Here is a 20,870-nt window from a genome sequence, read left to right as displayed (position 1 = left end):
CTCAAAAAAAAGAAAAGGGAACAGGAATGCCTAGGTTGAAATCCTCACTGTGTCACCCAGGCTCATCTCAGGACACCGAGATCCAGAAGTCAGTGTGGCAGAACAGATACTCCATCTCCAAAATAACCAGCAAAAACCCAGGCTGGGGGTGTGGCTTAAGTGGCAGAGTGCCAATCTGAGCAAGCTCAAGGCCCAGAGTTCAAACCCTGATACTGACACAAAAAAAATAAAAATCATTGTTGCCATAAGGTAGCCAAAAGATCTGCTCTCACTACTTTTTGTACTAAGATAAGTGCGCTCTCTCTCCCTCTCTCTCTCTTTCTCTCTCTCTCTCTCGCTCGCTCGCTCTCTCTCTCTCTTGCACTCTCTCTCTCTCTCGCAATAAGAGGCATTTGAGGCATATACAAAAATAGAGAACATAGTATAACAAGCTCCATATTCCCTTACCCAGTTTCAGGAATTATCAGCCAATCTCTGTCTCACTGCATCTGTGGGATCTCATCCCCATCCTGGATAGTGTACTTCATTTATAACTATTTCATTATGTCTCTTACTTTAAAAAAAAAAAAAAAACTTCCAGAAAAAAATCATAGCCAAAATATTATTAGAACTAAAAGATTCTCATTAATTTCTTAATGTCATCAAACAGTTTCCTTTGAGACATTTCTCTCATCCTTTTATTTTATTTATTTATTTATTTTTTGGCTAGTCCTGGGCTTGGACTCAGGGCCTGAGCACTGTCCCTGGCTTCTTTTTGCTCAAGACTAGCACTCTGCCACTTGAGCCACAGCGCCACTTCTGGCCATTTTCTATATATGTGGTGCTGGGGAATCGAACATGAGGCAAGCACTCTTGCCACTAGGCCATATTCCCAGCCCCTCTCTCATCCTTTTAGACTGGTAATAAGGTGTTGGATTGGTGACCATGTACAGTTGAGCTTGTGCCTGGAAGAGCTGAAGTAAGAGAGCTCTATTTCCAGGGCAGTAGAATAGAATAGTGGCTCTCATCAGCCTCCAAGACCACCATCCTGTGTGTGCAGCTCAGAAACAGACCCCAGCCCAAAGAAACCGTATCCACATTGCTTCTCTGCTGAACTCTGTCTTCTAACCTATAGCATAGATCTCTGGGCACTTTGGCAAATAATGGTGCTTGTGGTTTGGAGTCTCCCCAGGACTGTGCCCTATTTAGGAGGTACAGGCTATGCCATCTAAGCTCATAGTGTGAGCTCTTCTTATCCTTCAAGGTGTTCTGGGTTATCTGAGTCTAACCCTTTCCAGGGGCCTTGACTGCAGCTGGGGAGCTCAGCAGATTCCTCAAAAAGACACATGATGTTTTAAGTGGCTTGTGGAAACCAAGTAGTCTAAATGTAGTTGAATGATGACAGGAATCCTGTTAGGGAGACATCCTCGAGTTGGATATGCGACTGGGACCATGTTGTGCCATACCCTGCCAGGGTAGCAATAAAACAAACAGGGATGCACATTCTTGGCACTTCCATGCTTCACCAGAGGGAACTCAGCTGCTTCATCAGTGATTTCATTATCTGTTTTTTCCAGAGGAGAATTTCATAGCAAAAAAAAAGTTCTATTAAAATATATGTGGTAGAGGCTCATGCCTATAACCCTAGCTACTCAGAAGGCTGAGATCTTAGGATCAGAGCTCAAAGCTAGCCTGGACAGGAAGTCCCTACCCATGAGACTTATATCTAGTTAACCACCAAAACACTGGAAATGGAGTTCTGGCTCAAGTGGTAGAGGACTAACCTCTAGCAAAAATGGGAGCACATTGTTCCTCTCTCAAGCAGAACAAGAGAGCACTTGATGTAATTTATGAGTAAATGGAATGGTGCTCAGTATACAGATCTTCCTGCATGCTGCAGAAATGAGGCAACAAATGAGGAACTTTAATTTCTGTTTAAATAGCCACCTGAGGCTCCAGTAGATGTATTTAGTGGCAGTAGGGGATGCTGATAATAATGTAGTTTGTGTGTGTGCGCGCACATGTACACACCCGCGCGCATGTGCGCACTAGCGCGTGCACACACACACACACACAGCCAGTTAGCTAGGGCTTGGACTCAGGGCCTCTCTCTTAATCAACTTTCTCTGACCTCCCACCTGAACCACACCTCCAGCTCCACTGTTTTCGCTGATTTGTCTACTGGTCTGGATCCTCAGTGCTCAGATCCCAGCCTCCTGAATAAGCTACATTACTGGTGTAAGCCAATAGTACCTGAATATTGTAGGGTTTTCGTTTAGTACTGAAGTTTGATCTCAGGGCCTTATATTTGCCCAGCTTGTTTGCTCAACGGATGTTGTACCACTTGAGCCATACCCACAGCCCAGCTTTTTTGCTGGGGTCATTTTAGAGGCAAGCACTCTACCACTAGGCCATATTCCTAGCCCTAGGGTCATTTTAGAGATGAAGTCAGACGTCTGTCCTTGAACCTGCAGGTTTTAGGAATACAGGAGCCAGTGCCGAGCTTGTTTTTTTTTTTTTTTTGGTGTGTGTGTGTGTGTGTGTGTGTGTTGTTCTCGTTCTTGTTTGTTTTATGGATGATATCATTTAAGTGCATTGAATTTCTGGAGGTCTCTCAGGGAAGAGACAGACAGCCTTGTTATAGACAGGAACTTGACCTTACATTTTTGCCTTTGCTTCTTGCTTTGCTTCTTGCTTGGCTTTATGTCCAGTTTCACATTGGTGAACATTTTTAAGCTTCAGTGTTTTCATCTGTAGGGATATGAATCCATAGGATTGTGAAATGACTGCTTAGTCAGGGCTGATACTTAATGTAAGCTCAGTATGTGGAAACCATAGTTATTTATTTATTCAGATAATGTTGGTGATGTCAGAATTTAATGTGCAATCAGTTATTTACTACGAATCTACCAATTCAGTTAAAGAATATAATTATTTTGTCCCTATCAGATGTCAGGGATTCTGATGCATGTGTTGCATAAATATATGCTTTGTCTTTTGTGTCAGTACTGGAGCTTGAACTCAGGGCCTCAAATTCCAGCTTGGCTTTTGCTCACAACTGACACTCTCCCACCTTAACCACGCATCCACGTCTGGCTTCGTTGGTGGTTAATTGGAGAAGAGTCTCTTCAGATTTATCTGGCTGGGCTAACTTCAAACCTTGATCCTCAAATCTCAGCCTCCTGCATAGCTAGAATATAGATATGAGCCATGACCATCTGGCTTAAATGTATGTTAAACATTTACAATAATAATAATAATAATAATAATAATAATAGAATCCATTGAGCTGAGAGAGGGAAAACCTTCTGAAATAATTTATTTGCATTTATGATTCAGATAACAAGTAGGTCTTTAAGAGTGACTCCAGGGCCCCAAGCTGTCCTTTTTTTTTTTTTTTTTGGTTCGTTGTGAGGCTTGAACTCTTATGCTCAAGGCTAACACTCTGCCACTTGAGCCACAGTGCCACTTCCAGTTTTTGAGTGGTTAATTGGAGATAAGAGTCTCAGGGGAACTTTTCTGCCTGGGCTGTCTTCGAACTGCAATCCTCAGATCTCAGCCTTCTGAGTAGTTAGGATTATAGACGTGAGCTACTGGCGCTCCAAGCTTTTTGTTGTATATAGACTTTGGATGTCTAAGACATGTATATGTTTTGTACTACCTGAAAAGAATTGGTATCTAGACTTGGTAAGATATAATTTTTTAAAAATAAATTCAAAGGCTGGGCACTGGTGGTTCATGCCTATAAACCTAGTTACTCAGAAACCTGAGATCTGAGGATCACAGAAGGAAGCCAGCCTGGGCAGGAAAGTCCATGAGATTCTTATCTCCAGTTAAGCACCAAAAACTGCTGGAAGAAGAGCTGTGGCTCAGGTGGTAGAGCACTATCCTTGAGCAAAAAAGCTCAGAGACAGAGCCCAGTCCTGAGGTCAAGCCCCCAAAAAATCATTCATTCATTCAAAGAAGTTTTTGGTGCTAAGCATTAGCATCCTGGCTTCTTTTTTTATTTTTATTTATTTATTTTTTTTTGCTCAATTGAACTGAAGCCACAAAAATAATTTTTAAAAAATTAACACATCAGCAAAAACTGGCTGGATGACCTCCTTAGGTTATGGCTATATCTTTGCTTCTTGCTTCTCCCAGATGTGATATTTGCTGTATCACCTTCCGAACGCACAGAGGACTGCTGCGCCACAATGCACTTGTCCACAAGCAGCTTCCCAGGGACGCTATGGGAAGACCTTTTATCCAGAATAACCCTTCGATTCCTGCTGGCTTCCACGACTTAGGATTCACTGACTTCTCCTGTAGGAAGTTTCCTCAAATTTCTCAGGTATTCATTTGGAGCCCTTTGAACTTGCAGCTACAGTCAGGGTTCATCAACTTAGACTAAACTGCCTCACCCTGAATTTCCCTATTGGTTGGATTTCTTTCTTTTTTTCTTTTTTTTTTTTTTTTTGGCCAATCTTGGGGCTTGAACTCAGCCTAGACTGTGTCCCTGAGCTGCTTTTTGCTCAAAGATAGCACTCTACCACTTAAGCCACAGTACCACTTCTGGCTTCTTTAAAAGAGTTTCACAGGGGCTGGGGATATAGCCTAGCGGCAAGAGTGCCTGCCTCGGATACACGAGGCCCTAGGTTCGATTCCCCAGCACCACATATACAGAAAACGGCCAGAAGCGGCGCTGTGGCTCAAGTGGCAGAGTGCTAGCCTTGAGCGGGAAGAAGCCAGGGACAGTGCTCAGGCCCTGAGTCCAAGCCCCAGGACTGGCCAAAAAAAAAAAAAAGAGTTTCACAGGGCTGGCTTTGAACCCAGTCCTCAGATCTCTGCTTCCTGAGTAGCTAGGATTACAGATGGACGCCATCGGCTCCTGGCTAGATTTTGTCTTTTTATAAAGCCTTCTTTCTTGAATTTCCGTTTGGCCCTTTCTATCTCCTTTGGGCTTATTGGGTTGTAAGTCCAGCTTATTACTCACTGCCTTTTGCCCATTCTTGGGGCTTAATAAAGCAGCATGAAGAATTGTTCACCACCTCTACTCAAGCCCTACCTGAAATTTAATTTTATATATTTTAACCTTTTTTTAATACCTACATCACAACTAGATATCTTTAGAATTGTAAAAAAATGTAGAAATCGGGGCTGAGAATGTGGCTTCATGGTAGAGTGCTTGCCTAGCATACATGAAGCCCTGGGTTCAATTCCTCAGTACCACATAAATAGAAAAAGCCTGAAGTGGCGTTGTGGCTCACGTGGTAGAGTGCTAGCCTTGAGCATAAGAAGCTCAGGGACAGTGCCCAGGCCCTGAGTTCAAGCCCCAGGACTGGCAAAAAAAGAAGAAGAAAAAAGTATAAATCCTATTAAGAATGCCTTGTATTATTGACTTGAACAAGAAGAGCCATATTTGTTTTCTGCTCATACAGAACCTGCCAAATCTACTTGGAAGTTATTTTTCCCCGTTTTATAAACTTGAGATACGAACTATCAACACTGAAATTCCTCAGGTGCACAAGCCTCGAGTTCAGTGGACTGTTGCATGTGTATACCAGTAAACAGCCCCTGACTGGTGACCTTCCCTCCTGCCCCTCCCAGGGCAGTGTCCCCTCACAGAGGTGCCAGTCCCCCAACCCCTGTCACTGCTAGTTTTGTGAGGCATCCATTTTCAAAAAGAAAGATTTCTACCTTCATGATGATGTTACTTCCAAATGAAGATGCTCTTGATTGATCAAAGCATCTTTTGATACTTTGCCTTTTTTTCTCCTGTACTCAGAGGTAAGTGATCATTTTATTTTATTGTTTATTATTATTACTGATTATTATTTGGAAGTAATTGAACAAAGGGGTTTCAGTTCAACCTGTTGGTTTATTAGTACAGTGCATCTTGATCAGTTTTTTTTTTGAAGATTTTTATTAGCTTACTTTAATTATACAGAAGGACTTCAATGTTATATTCCAGTTCAAGATCTTGGGATTTGGGGACCTTGTATTCTCGCTTAGCTATTTCACTCAAGGCTGGTACTCTACCACTTGAGCTACACCTGCACCTCTTGCCTTTTTGCTGGTTAACTCAAGATAAGTCTTGGATTTGAGTACCCAAGCTGGCTGGGAACCCTGATCTTCAGATCTCAGCTTTCTAAGTAGCTAATGAGCCCCTGGTACCCAGCACTTGGCAGTGTTTCTAATTGAGACCCAGATTAACAATCAAGGAAAGGTTAGTTCCTTATATATGAATAGAGAAAGGCTGCATACTGAGGCAGTTGTACAGCATATTTTTGCATATCCCATTTTCACCTTTGTTCCCTTGCTTTTTCTGATGGATTCCACACAGGCCTGGTGTGAAACAAACCTGCGAAGGTGCATCAGCGAGCAGCACCGTTTTGTCTGCGACACCTGCAACAAGGCATTCCCCATGTTCTCTTCACTCACCCTGCATAAGCAGACACACAGCACCGTGGACCAGGGACAGGAAAAGCTGCAGGCCAAGACCCTGGCTGGTGATACCATGGACCAGAAGCTTTTCTTGGCCTTGCTGGGCCTGCAGCACACCAAAGATATCAGGCCTGCTCCCATGGAGGAACCCCTGCCAGATGATAACCAAGCAATTCAGCTCCAGACACTCAAGTGTCAGCTACCTCAGGACCCTGGCTGCACCAGCATGCTGAGTCTCTCTCCTTTTGAAGCTGCTTCTCTAGGCGGTTCTCTCACAGTCCTTCCAGCTACTAAGGAGAGCATGAAGCATCTGTCTCTACAGCCCTTCCAGAAGGGCTTCATCATCCAGCCAGACAGTAGTATTGTGGTCAAGCCCATCTCTGGGGAGTCGGCCATTGAGTTGGCAGATATCCAACAGATTCTGAAGATGGCAGCCTCAGCCCCCCCACAAATCAGTCTTCCACCTCTGTCCAAGGCCCCTGCAACCCCCCTGCAGGCTATTTTCAAGCACATGCCTCCTCTGAAGCCAAAGCCCTTGGTCACACCCCGGACAGTAGTGGCTACCTCCACACCCCCACCTCTTGTCAATGCGCAGCAGGCCTCCCCAGGGTGCATCAGCCCCAGCCTCCCACCACCACCCCTGAAGCTCCTCAAAGGGTCTGTGGAGGCAGCCTCCAATGCCCACCTTCTACAGTCCAAGTCCGGGGCCCAGCCAAACATGGCCCCACAGCTCTTCCTACAGCAGCCGAGGATGGAGCTGCCAGGGGAACCAGAGATGAAAACACAGCTAGAGCAGGACAGCATCATCGAGGCCCTGCTGCCCCTAAGCATGGAGGCCAAGATCAAGCAGGAAATCACAGAGGGAGACCTGAAGGCTATTATGACCGTGCCAGGAGGCAAGAAGACACCGGCTATGCGGAAAGTGCTCTATCCCTGCCGCTTCTGCAACCAGGTATTTGCCTTCTCAGGAGTCCTGCGTGCCCACGTGCGCTCCCACCTGGGCATTTCACCCTACCAGTGCAACATCTGTGACTACATTGCCGCAGACAAGGCTGCTCTCATCCGCCACCTGCGCACGCACAGTGGGGAGCGGCCTTACATCTGCAAGATCTGCCACTACCCTTTCACTGTCAAGGCCAACTGTGAGCGGCACCTGCGCAAGAAGCACCTCAAGGCCACCCGCAAAGACATTGAGAAGAACATCGAGTATGTGAGCAGCAGCACGGCGGAGCTGGTGGACGCATTCTGCGCGCCAGACACTGTGTGTCGGCTGTGTGGGGAGGACCTGAAGCACTATCGCGCCTTGCGCATCCACATGCGCACTCACTGTGGCCGCGGCCTGGGTGGCTGCAACAAGAACCGCAAGCCCTTCGAGTGTAAAGAATGCAGCGCCGCCTTCACTGCCAAGCGCAACTGCATCCATCACATCCTCAAGCAGCACCTGCACGTACCCGAGCATGACATCGAGAGCTACGTGCTGGCGGTCGACGACAACAACAGTCTGGGCCCTGCAGAGATTCCTGCAGAGGCCCCCGGGAGGGGCGAGGAGAGAAGCTGTGTTGCTTTTGGTGACTGTAAGCCCCTTGCTACCTTCCTAGAGCCTCAAAATGGCTTTCTTCATGGGGGTCCCACCCAGCCCCTGCCTCCCCATGTCGCTGTGAAGTTGGAGCCCACTACTAGCAGCTTCACCATGGACTTCAATGAGCCCCTGGACTTTTCTCAGAAGGGCCTTGCCTTAGTCCAAGTGAAGCAGGAAAATGTGTCCTCTTTCCTGAGCTCTTCCCCCCTGACCACCCCCTATGACTGCTCCATGGAGCCCATTGACCTGTCCATCCCCAAGAACTTCAGGAAAGGAGACAAGGACACATTTCCTCCCAATGATGCTAGGAAGCTGGAGCCAGAAGCTGGGAATACTGAGCAGCTCTCTTCCTGTCCACCACCCTGTACTACCTTGCCAGTGACTTTGGGGCCCACTGGGATCCTGGAGAACTCCATGGGCTCTGTGGTGGCTGCTACCACAGCTGCCACCCTGGAACCCCACACGCAACCCCTCCAGGGCTCTGTGCAGCTGGCAGTCCCCATCTACTCCTCAACTCTCATCAGCAACCCTCCCCTCTTGGGCAGCTCTGCCCTTATAAACAACTCTACCCTCCTAAGCAGCCCAGCCTTGCTGCGACCACTACGACCTAAACCCCCACTCCTCTTGCCAAAGCCCCCCATGACAGAAGAGCTACCCCCACTGGCCTCCATTGCCCAGATCATCTCATCTGTGTCATCAGCCCCCACCTTGCTGAAGACCACAGTGGCCAATCCAGGGCCTGCAAGCTCTGCTGCTGCCACAGACAACTCAGGAGGCTCCATCCCCAAAGCCACCAGCACCCCCTCAGATACCACAAGCCCCACAGCATGTAGTGACCGCAGAACCAGCAGCCCAGAGGTGGCTTCACCTACTGAGCCAGGGCCAGCCAGCTTGTCCAAAAAGAGGGGCCGAAAAAAGGGGATGAGGAGCCGGCCCTGTGCCTACAGTGGTGGTGTGGACCTGGACTCCAGTGGAGAGTTTGCCAGCATTGAGAAGATGCTGGCCACCACAGACACTAACAAGTTCAGTCCATTTCTGCAGACTACAGAGGATGATGCTCAGGACGAGATAGCAGGAGCTGCTGCCGACCACCACAGGCCCAGCGACGAGGAGCAAGGGAGTCCTGTGGAAGACAGGCTGCTAAGGGCAAAGCGGAATTCCTATGCCAACTGTCTACAGAAGATCAGCTGTCCACACTGCCCTCGGGTCTTCCCTTGGGCCAGCTCCCTCCAGAGACACATGCTCACACACACTGGTAAGAGGGCCCCCAGGGCTTACTGGGTGGTGAGTCCTACCTCTTGGCAGGAAGGCCATGTCAAGAAAGGGATGAGCAAGGGCCACAGGATTGAATGTTTGGGACCTTTTTCCTACACTCCATTCATTCCTCCCTAACTTGCATTCTTACTCTCAGAAGCCAGTCCTTGCCTAGGAATGATGTTCTTTCCCCTCTGCTTAGTCAACACATGACCTGTCCTATGGTTGAGCCACTAAGGGCAGCTATTGAAAGTGTATTTTCATGGTTAAGTAATCGTGGGCCTGTAGCTTCCCTCAATCCCTTTTATCCATCCCCTTCCCTAAGAAAGTTTCAGTTTATCTGCTGTGTTAAGCATGGAGGTGGCTGCAGAGAAGTGGGGCTTTATATTAAAGTATTGGAGCATAATGTGCTCAGTGCTTTGCCATGAGAAATTCCATCCTGGTATATCCTCAATACAACTTTTCAAATTCTGAACACTCAATGAAGCTCTTTTGCCCACCGTGTATCTGTAAAGGGGAATCCTGCAAATGTGACCTTCCTATTTTCTTTGCATTCACTGAGGTCATTATATCTTCTGTTTATTTTGATTTTTTTCTGCTGTTTAGTTTGAAAATTGGTGATGGGTGGTAATGGAATGTTTTAAAATTTTATTTATACTAAAAAGTCTTCTGTTCCATAGAATGACTGCTGTTCCCCAAATATCACTAACATTCTAAATAGCATACTGAAATTACCAAAATACTAGACTTTTCGGAATAGTCTTTCAGGATTTACATCATTGAAATAAGAATAAATTGTGTGAGATTCATAATCCTTTGGGCTTTACAGTCCAAATAGGTAGAGCCAAAAACCAAACAGTAGTTACTGTATGTATGGTGGGTCCAGGAACTCTAGATAAGTTAACAGCAGTTCAACTTAATTTCAGATCAAGAAAAATATTTTTAATATAGAATTTGAGGGACAGCAAGGTAATCTTTGTTGTTGACCTGAAGCTAGAATTTAACAGCAGCCTGTATTTTTGTGGAGTGCAGCAACTGGAGGTTGTTGGAACACGGTACGACAGTATGACGGGTGAGAGGGGCAGGTAACGTGACCTCACAGTATCCTAAGATGCTTATGGAAGCAATACCTTCTAGCTGAGGGTCGAGTCACTGGAAACCAGGACAGTACATGGAGGAGAGTGGAAAGGGAAGGGGAGCTGTGGAGTTGTGGCTAGGTAGTTTAGGGTCTCTCCCAACTGTTCTGGTCACACAAGCTATGATGTTGTTTCCTGGTATTGTGGAGCCTCTAGTCCAGGAAGTCAGCAGTGCCCATCCAGGGAGGACTCATGATGGAAGTAGAATTTCTAGATTCATAAAGCACACGCTGCCTTCTCAGGCTGTCTTTTTTTCTCCTTTGAAGTAAATTAAGCCTTACAATGTCAAATTAAAGTTTCATGAAGACCATCATTCAGAGAAGGTGCCACTCATGGGAGTGTCGTTTGATGCCCCTTTTGGATGACACTTGTTGGTCACCTGCAGAGTCTTTGAGAGAAAAAAAGTAATATTTATTTCTGTTACTGCTTCTCAGGAAGCATATGATCTGAATCCCATGATTGACCTTACTCTCCTCTCCTATCTCCCCTTGCCATCTCCCAGCCTTGTGTATGCTCCTCCAGATAGAAGTCTGTGCTTGGAAAAAAACTACGTTTCCCTCGGACAAGGCACATGTGTCTAAGTCTCCAAAGAATTTCAAGAGCAGATTCCTGAGACATTAGTATTGCCTGGCTTGCCAGAAGATCATTGTTGGTTTAAAGTTGGGAGCATATAAACCTGAACAGGGAAGATGTAAGACTTCAAGATAGAGTTAATCCTCATAATAGCCCTATGAAGTCAGTGTTGCCCTGAGGAAATTAAGGTATAGGAAGGCTAAGTAGTTAACAAATGGTCCTCTGATCAATAACAGGTACAGGCAAAAGTCCAGGCCAGAACCAGGATTTCCCTGTAGTTGCCCTAAGGTCAGGGTATGAGCTAGCCCTGTAACAGAGCAGAGGTCTTCCTGTGTTCTCTCCTGAAGATTGGGAAGTGCCTTTAGATAAGAGAGAACACACCTGTGGTTTAGAATTGCATTGGGCACCGTATAAAAATTGGTGCCCACTGGTCTCCATTAGCCTGCTTTGCTGGGTTCCACTGTTCAGACTCCTGGGACAATCACAGCTTAATCTTGATTAGATTGTGGCATTATTATACTCTCAGCTATGTCCACTAACTGGGTGGAGAATGTTTTCTCGTCATTGACTGCTAGAGCTATAAGGAGCCAAGAAATCATCTTCCACAGACCTGAGATTTCCCTGAAGAGCAGCTCTACTGTCCCATCATAGCCCAGTTTCAACTCTAGTTAAGCCAACTGCCTATGTCCTGAAGGTCGGACTCTTCCTGCCGTCTTGCTAATCATGTAACTACCACTCTAGTGTCAGTACTTTGTATTATTGTTCTCCGGTCCACCTGCCAGTATGCCAAAAAAACACATCCCATCCCTTTCAGCCTTTGTTCTTATTTCTTCCTCACCCCACAGTGTCAGGGTCTGGCAGTGTGACCTCTTCTCCCCTTTGCTCTGACACTCTAGGATTTCCTTGTTGAGCTATTTCGCAGTTCTTCATGGATGCTTTGAGCTCTTTTGACAGTTCTAAGCTCTTCCTGCAAACTCACCTACTGTCAGTGGGCAAAAGTCTTGGAATTTAAATTAGGAAGATATCCTCGCCTGAGTTCCTGGGTATACCAGTTGTTTTTTGCTCTTTTTAACTTTAAAGGTCAGTTTTGGCTACTTTTAGCCCAGCCCTGTGTATACCTCTGCCAAATTCAGAAAGGAAAAAAATACCAAAAGAGAGATGCCTTCCCCTCAAAAGTTGGAGGAGTACTGGCAGGCAGTCTGGGGACTTTAGCTCTGCTGTCATACAAAAGAAAAAGCAGCTACAATGCTTTCCATCTTTCTATCCCTGATTTTCTTTTAAAAATGAGCAGGGGCTGGGGATATAGCCTAGTGGCAAGAGTGCCTGCCTCGGATACACGAGGCCCTAGGTTCGATTCCCCAGCACCACATATACAGAAAACGGCCAGAAGCGGCGCTGTGGCTCAAGTGGCAGAGTGCTAGCCTTGAGCAGGAAGAAGCCAGGGACAGTGTTCAGGCCCTGAGTTCAAGGCCCAGGACTGGCCAAAAAACAAAACAAAACAAAACAAAAATGAGCAGGATATTTCTAGCTCTTGGTCTTGATGGACAAGATCCCAACCTCCTCAGCACACTTGAAGTTCATTCTGTTCCTGTTCCAGGCCCAGAGCATTCCTTAAAATGGCCTTTATTGTACAGTGCCCTTTTTTTCTCTTTTGTGCTGGTACTAGGTTTTGAATTCAGGTCCTTGAGCTCTCAATTATTTTGTTCAAGGCTGGTGCTTTCCCAATTGAGCCACACCTCTACTCCAGCTTTTTGTTGGTTAACTGGGGATAAGAGCCTCATGGACTTTTCTACCTGGGCTGGCTTTGAACTTCTATCTTCAGAATTCAGCCTTTTGAGTAGTAGGATTAGAGGCATCAGCATCTGACTTGTCTTTCTTTCTAGACAAGTGGTTCTGGCGAATGAATGCTGTTAGGAGATGCATAGAACCTGTGTACAAAAGCAATTCCATGGTTACAGGTATTCTTCCAAACCTCTCTTTTAGAGAATAATGGAAGCAGTTAACATTGTAATAAAATTAGGTGATACTTTCCATATAGGTAACCAGTGCTTTTGAAACCTATACAATTGTAAAATATGCTAAAAAGACTCACGGTTTCTATATTTCTAGAAAGTAGAAAACACACTGTTTCTTGGAAAGGAAAACTTTTTCATTGCAAATGATTTTTTAATGTTTTTAATGATTCTCACTTTGAGGAACCTATGATATAATGATTAGATGTCATTGAATGTCTCTGAATTTACAATTACTGTGAGTTTTTATAATGAGCTCTCACCTGGCTCTCAGATCAACCCTAAAGACAAAGCACTGACCAGTTTGAGAGTTGTTAGTTAGATTCGATGATTTTCTTTGAAATCAGAAATTATAACACAGTAGCTCTGACTGGTTTCCCTTTTTTTTCTTGGCTTTCTTTTTTTGGTGGGGTGATGGAAATGCTAAATAAGCACCTGTTCTCCCACAGGCTGCCCAGCTCCTCATGTTATCTCACTGTATCTTACCTCGTCTTCCTCACAGTCTGGCCAGACTCAGAGAAGATGCCATGTTGCTTTGGGAAAGCACAATATTAAAGGAAAAGTTTTTTGTTTGTTTCTGCCAGTCCTGGGGCTTGAACTCAGGACCTGGGCTCTGTCCCTGAGCCTCTCTGTGCTCAGGCTAGCACTCTACTACTTGAGCCACAGTGCCACTTCCAGCTTTTTCTGCTTATGTGGTTCTGAGGAATTGAACCCATGCTAGGCAAGCGCTCTACCACTAAGCCACATTCCCAGCCCACAAGAGGAAAAGTATTTTATTCATTATTTAATATTGTGCTTAATTCTTAGTGATAAGCAAGAGGTTGTTTGAAAGATGCATCACAGTCATTGAAAAACAACTAGTCTAAAAAAAATGGGATCTTGTTGTTTGTTTTGCATTATGGTACTGAGATTTAAACTCAGGCTTGCTAATCAGGTACTGGACCATTGAAACCATACCCTAGTCCTATTTTATATTTCTTTGTTTCTCTTTATCTCTTTCTTTTAGTGTGGATATTTTCTAGACATTTAGCAAAAAACACACACAGGTCTGTGTCAGGGGGGCTGTTTGAAGTCATCCATGGGTTTTCCCTATAGGGCTCCCCAAATGGCAGAATTCTGAGTTTCTGATCTGACCCTTCCAGGTTTCCAATTCTGTAGACTTTGATTATTGTAAGTATCTATGTTCCTTTTTTCCCCCTTCTTCCTTTGTTTACAGGGCTGTGGTTCAAACCCAGTGACTCATGGATGAGGCAAGTGATCTACCACCAAGCTACCTCCTAGCCCATCTCTGTTCTTACGTAGCTCCAAAGAAGATTTGGAAGCATAATCTTAAAAGTGTCTCTGAGCCCAGGAGAGAATAAATGTCTTGTGTTTGATTATTCCTGCTATAGAAGCCTGATTGCTCTGTCTCCATGGCAGTACTGGACCTACCTTTGAGTCCTACAAACAGTCGGGCAATGACCATCGATGCTGATCCTTCCCTGGGAAACCAGCAGCCCTCTGCTTACTATTACTAGGTCCTGCCAGGCCTCTAGAAGCATCTGGCTTTGAATACAGCATTAACCCAGGCTTTGACTTATATTACAATATTAAGGAGAAACATGAAGGCCCTGTGTGACTTGGGTCCCCAGAAAGATATGCCAGTGGCCTTCCCTGGCAGTTCTTGACTGTTGTTGGGCTGTGGCAGTCCTATAATTCACAGACCACTCTGAAGTCTCTTCTACTAGGCCATGACACTTTCCCCTGTGACATCAGAAACTGGGAGGTGGCATCTGATGATTGGAGGGAAGGGGGGAAAAAAATCAGTTATACAGAAAATGCACCATCATCTTCTCTCCCCTGAAGCCTGCCTAATCCCTTCCTGCCTCATCCCCTTCATCATCTCTCTCTTCCTTCTTTCCTTCTCTTTCTCCTCTCTTTCTTCCTCATCCCTCTCCCCTTCATCCTTCCCTTCACTCCTTTCTCCTTCCTCTTCCCCTTCCTTCCCCTTCCGTTCACTTCTTCCCATTCTTCATCTTTCTTCCTTCCTCCTTTCCTCTCACTTTCTCCTCTTCTCCCTCCTCTTCTCTTTCACCTCCTCCTATACCTTCTTCTCCTTTCCTCTCCTCTTTTCTCATCCATATCTTCCTACTTGGCCCTCATCCTTTTTTTATAATTTGTAAAATATTTTTATTACTATATACAGAAGGGATAGAAATAATTCTTTTCTTCAATGTTAAAATAAATGTAGATAAAAAGAGAAGTAAGAGGTCTAAACTCAGTTCCTCTTTTTGTCCCTGAAATTCAAGTATTGTTCATCTCGAAGAGCAGAATAGGTTTTTCCCATCAATTACAACAGCAGTGTGATTCAGTCCAATGTGTATCTTCACCTTTTTTGGAATGGTTGTGTCATGCCTGGCAGATAATGCTATTGAGATAGATTAAAGGGTTATGATTCTCTTCTGTTTCCCAAGGTGTCCACAGACACAAAGTACCAACTAGGACATCCATAATCCCTTATCATGTCCTCACTCCTTTGTGCATTTTTGTTTGTCTCTTTCAATAGCAGGAAAACATCAGAACACAGATTCCCATCAACGGGGAGAAATTGAGCCTTTCTGTAGTGCTCCCAAAGGACCACAGACACCAGGGTGATTTATTAAAATTAAGTCTAAACTTGCTTAATAATTTGTGAAGTTTTTAATTGCTCATGAAAACTAGTTCTTACTTCAAATACTTCCATGTCTTGTTGAATTTAACTAAATTTGCTTCATTTTTCATTTCTCCTAAGTTCATGTATAATTTGAGTTTTGATTTTATGTCAGATGGAATTCATTCCATAGACAAAAATATGGGTTTGTTGGCTTTGTTTGATATAAGAAATTTAACTATTTGGTTAGACTTACTTATTCTACAGAGTTTCCTTAATACTAAAAAGGGGGTGAATATCCAATTTTGAATCAGTTGAAGGAATAACAGTAACATGCTAGAAAATTTCATGTTATAAAATTTTGAAGGAGAAAATTCAGATTCTTTTATGTCCTTGTATCCTTTCTTCCAAGTGAGTTCTTTCAATCACTGATAGTTCGTTCTTGACAATGCAGAAGGAATAGAAAAAATATTATCCCATATAGGACTGATATTTTCTGGGAACATGGAATAAAATATTAATATTTACTATTATTTGATATTTTATTTTATCCTATCTTGCAAATAGTTTTCATCAATCAAAAACCTAAAGACACTCTAATTTAGTAATTATATAAATGCATCTTATTCTAAAAAATAATAGACTTAGGAAATTTTTGTAAGATTCTTACTACTTTTTCTTGTGCCAGTTCTGGGGATTGAACTCAAGGCTGATTTTTTGCTTAAGGCTAATGCTCTACCATTGGAGCCACAGCTCCACTTCTAGCATTTTCCTGGTTAGTTGGAAATAGTTCTAACACACTTTCCTGCCTGGGCTTGCTTTGAATCCCAATCGTCATCCTCCTGAGTAGTGGGATCAAAGGCATGAGCCACAGGCATCTATGTATACTTGTTTCTGACAGGGAGATAAACTGAGTTCTTATTCTTTCATCATGATTGGAAACAGACATTTTTCTCTTGTATCTTCTTCACCTATAAGAACAAGGGCTGGGAATATGACCTAGTTGTAAAGTGCTCGCCTTGTATACATGGGTTCGATTCCTCAGCAACAAATATATAGAAAAAAGCCAGAAGTGGCGCTGTGGCTCAAGAGGTAGAGTGCTGTCCTTGAGCAAAGAGAAGCCAGGGACAGTACTCAGGCCCTGAGTCCACATCCCAGGACAGGCAACAAAAACAAACAACAACAAAAAAAAGAACAATAAATGTAACAGGTAATGTGAAATTTACATGTGTGTTTTCTATTCAGATTGAAAATAGCTGTTTTTTTTTTAATTAATTTTTATTAACAAGGCGTAGTACAAAGGGGATACAGTTACATAATGAGGTAGGGAGTACATTTCTTGTGATATCTGTTACACCTTCATTTTTCTTTCCTTTCCCTAGATCAGGTAGGCATATATACAATATCCATTGTACCAAAATCATATACAGTAACCACGTAGGGTACACCAAAGGAAATTCCCCTAGAACTTTAAATGTAACATCAACAATAGAATCTTCCTGTGTCCTTCTCTTGGAGTTGTTTTTGCTTATCCTCATCTTATATGATCATTTGTACATAGCTGTTGAGCTATTGTGATTCACTGATAGGTCTATTCTAGAGCTTTTTATGTTTAGTAGTTGTTCGGTTTTACATACATAATGTAAAGTCCCTGGCCCAAACCCCTGGAAACCCATTTGAAAAGAAGTTTGTTATTTTGCAGACCTGGTGTCTACTGCTTCCCTCCCCCACCCCCCAACAGTCATATATCAAGGAGACCATGTCCCTTTGTTCTGTGTTCTAGGCTTGTCTCACTCAACATTATTTCTTCAAGTTCTGACCATTTCCCTGTGAACACCAATATTTTATCATTTCTAATCACTATGTAGTATTCCATTGTGTACAGGTACCACGTTTTTTGGATCCACTCATCTGTAGTGGGACATCTGGGTTGTTTCCATATTTTGGCTATTGTGAATTGTGCAGTGATAAACATGGATGTGCAGATGTCTTTATGATATCCTGAGACCTGTTGTTCAGGATAGATGCCTAGGAGTGGTATGTCTAGGTCATGGGGTATGTCTATGCTGAGCTTTTTGAGAAACCTCCATACTGTTCTCCAAAGTGGTTGTTCTAATTTGCATTCCCACAAACAGTAGAGAAGGGTTCCTCTTTCCCCACATCCCTTCCAGCATTTGTTGTTGCCTGAGTTCAGAGTATAGGCCATTCTAACTGGGGTGAGGTGTTATCTCAGGGTTGTTTTTTTATTTGCATTTCCTTTACTGCCAGGGATGTTGAACATTTCCTCATATGTTTCTTTGCCATTTTTATCTCTTCTGTGAAGTCTCTCTTTAGCTCCTTTTCCCATTTAATAATTGATTTACTGGGTTTGGAGGGGGTTAGTTTCTTGAGTTCTCTGTAGATGATGGATATTAGGCTTCTATCTGTTGCTGTGCTGGTGAAGATCCTTTCCCATATGGTTGGCTGTCTTTCTAGTTTAGTGGCTATGTCTTTAGCTATGAAGAAACTTTTTATTTTGTAATAGTCCCATTTGTCGAGTCTCTCCCATATCTGTTGTGCCCCTAGGACTCTGTTTAGGAAGTTCCTACCTGTGCCTGTAAGTTCTAGTGTCTCTCCTACTCTGTTCTTCAGTAGTTTCAAGTATTCAGGTCTGATGTGGAGGTCCTTAATCCATTTTGAGTTGATCTTGGTGCATGGTGATAGGCACTCTGAGTTTTCTACATGTGGCTGCCCAGTTTTCCCAGCACCAGTAGTTGAAGAGGCTATGTTTTTTTTCCATTGTATGTCTTTAGCTCCTTTGTCGAATATCAGCTGACTGTAAGAATGCAGCTTTATTTCTGGGTCTTCTATCCTATTCTATGGTCTTGAGGTCTGTTTTTATGCTATTACCAGGCTGTTTTTGTTATGATGGCTCTATAATAGAGCTTGGAGTCTGGTATTGTGATTCTTCCTGTGCTGCTTCTTTTGCCTAGAATTGCTTTGGCTATTCTAGGTCTTTTGCTGTTCCATATGAATTTATGGGTTGTTTTCTCTATTTCAGTGAAGAATGTAGCTGGGATCTTGATGGGGATTGCATTGAATTTGTATAACATTTTGGGCAATATGGCCATTTTCACTACATTGATTCTGCCTACCCATGAGCATGGGAGGTCTTTCCATCTCCTGGTGTCCTCTTTGATTTCCCTTTTTAGATTTTTATAGTTCTCATTAAATAGGTCATTCACATCCTTAGTTACGTTAATCCCTAGGTAATTTGTTCTTTTTTTAGCTATTGCAAATGGTATTATTTCCATAATATCCTTTTCTGCTTGTACATTGCTGGTGTACAGAAAAGCTGCTGACTTTTGTGGATTGATTTTGTATCCTGCTACTTTGCCAAAATGGTTTATTAGGTGTAGGAGTTTGGGGACTGAGTTTTTTGGGTTCTTCAGATATAAGATCATGTCATCTATGAATAGGGATAGCTTGATTTCTTCCTTGCTGATGTGGATCCCTTTGATGTCCTTCTCTTGCCTTATTGCTATGGCTAGGGATTCCAGCACTATGTTGAAAAGAAGTGGGGAGAGTGGGCATCCTTGTCTTGTTCCTGAGTTTAGGGGGAATGATTTTAGTTTCTCCCCATTTAATACGATATTAGCAGTTGGTCTGTTGTATATGGCTTTTATTGTTTTGAGGAATGTTCCATCTATTCCTGTTCTCTCCAGGGCTTCTTTTTTTTTTTTTTTTTTTTTTTGCCAGTCCTGGGCCTTGGACCCAGGGCCTGGAGCACTGTCCCTGGCTTCTTTTTGCTCAAGGCTAGCACTCTGCCACTTGAGCCACAGCGCCACTTCTGGCCATTTTCTGTATATGTGGTGCTGGGGAATCGAACCCAGGGCCTCATGTATATGAGGCAGGCACTCTTGCCACTAGGCCATATCCCCAGCCCCCAATCTCCAGGGCTTTTAACATGTATGGGTGTTGCATTTTGTCGAAGGCTTTTTGTGCATCGGCTGAGATGATTATGTGGTTCTTGGTCTTTGCTCTATTGATGTGGTGAATTACGTTTATTGATTTACGGGTGTTAAACCATCCTTGGGTCTGTGGGATGAAGCCTACTTGATCATGACGTGTAATTTTCTTGATCAGGTTCTGGATCCTGTTAGCTAATATTTTGTTGAGGGGCTTTGCATCTGTGTTCATTAGTGATATTGGTCTGTAATTCTCTTTTTTTGTTGGGTCTTTGCCTGGTTTGGGGATGAGTATGATATTAGCTTCATAGAATGAGTTTGGGATTTCTCCCTCTGTTTCTATTTCTCGGAAGAGTTTGAGGCGTATTGGTATTAGCTCCTCACTGAAGGTTTTATAGAATTCATTGGTGAATCCATCCTGGCCTGGGCTTTTCTTTGTTGGGAGGCTCTTGATTACCTCCTGTATCTTGCTGTAAGTTATTGGTTTATTTAGTTGATTTATTTCTTCCTGATTAAGTTTGGGCAGTTTATACTCTGTAAAATTTTTGTTCTTTAGTGAGTAAAGGTTCTGGAAATAGTTCCTTATAATTGTTTGAATATCCTATGTATTTGTTGTAATTTTTCTGGTGGAGTCCCTGATCTTACGGATATGAATCTCTTCTCTTCTTTTTTTGTAAGTCTTGCAAGGGGTCTGTCAATTTTATTTATTTTCTCAAAGAACCAGCTTTTATTTTTGGCCCTCATCCTTTTCCTCCTGCCATCTATTTCCACAAACCTAGGAGAGACACTGGAGAGGAGCTTCCAGTGTATTTTGAAACATGGTATATATTATACAAAAGGGCTCTACATAAAAGAGAGTGGACAGGACTAAGCAGAACATTCCCCTTGGGAGGGACACAGGGTCTCTCCTGTCCATAGATCACCCCATTGTAGATCTGGGATAGGCATGAGGACAGTCTGGCCCAGCATTTCCTCTTCATGAGGAGGAGCACATGATCTGGGGCATAGTTAGTTGTGTGTCCGTCACTTGTTAACTACCAAGCTGAAGTGCAAAGTAAGAATAAATAGATGAGAAGACCTCCTGTCTCCTGCCAATGAGGGGTTACAGTGACCTGGGCTGAAGTTGTTGCAGGATGTCCCAGCCAGTTGAAAGGAGTGCTAAGAAATCTGCTGCATTGCTTCTGTGTCCCAGGGGAGGAGGCCACAGCCACCTGCTCAAAAAGTGGGACCTGCTACTCTGGGCTGGGGCTTTCTCTGACTTGTCTGTGTTCACCCCAAGGATATTCACTTGCCTGATTCTCTCCTGGAGGTCCTAGACTTGCCTCCTTGTCCTAT

At 43.8% G+C, this 20,870-nt stretch overlaps 1 protein-coding gene across 9 annotated transcripts in view; it reads left to right on the top strand.

Annotated features, from left to right (window-relative positions):
- Positions 1-20,870, top strand: part of Rreb1 (ras responsive element binding protein 1) — a 153,918-nt gene that overhangs the window by 124,137 nt on the left and 8,911 nt on the right. For all 9 annotated transcript variants that reach the window (XM_048348552.1, XM_048348555.1, XM_048348551.1 and 6 more), the window contains 2 exons: positions 4,123-4,312; positions 6,305-9,239. In XM_048348552.1, the coding sequence (XP_048204509.1) occupies positions 4,123-4,312; positions 6,305-9,239 (3,125 nt within the window). The remainder of the gene's footprint in view (positions 1-4,122; positions 4,313-6,304; positions 9,240-20,870) is intronic.

Source organism: Perognathus longimembris, chromosome 6, assembly GCF_023159225.1.
Source record: "Perognathus longimembris pacificus isolate PPM17 chromosome 6, ASM2315922v1, whole genome shotgun sequence".
NCBI lineage: Eukaryota > Metazoa > Chordata > Mammalia > Rodentia > Heteromyidae > Perognathus > Perognathus longimembris.
This window is presented reverse-complemented; position numbering and strand designations above follow the sequence as displayed.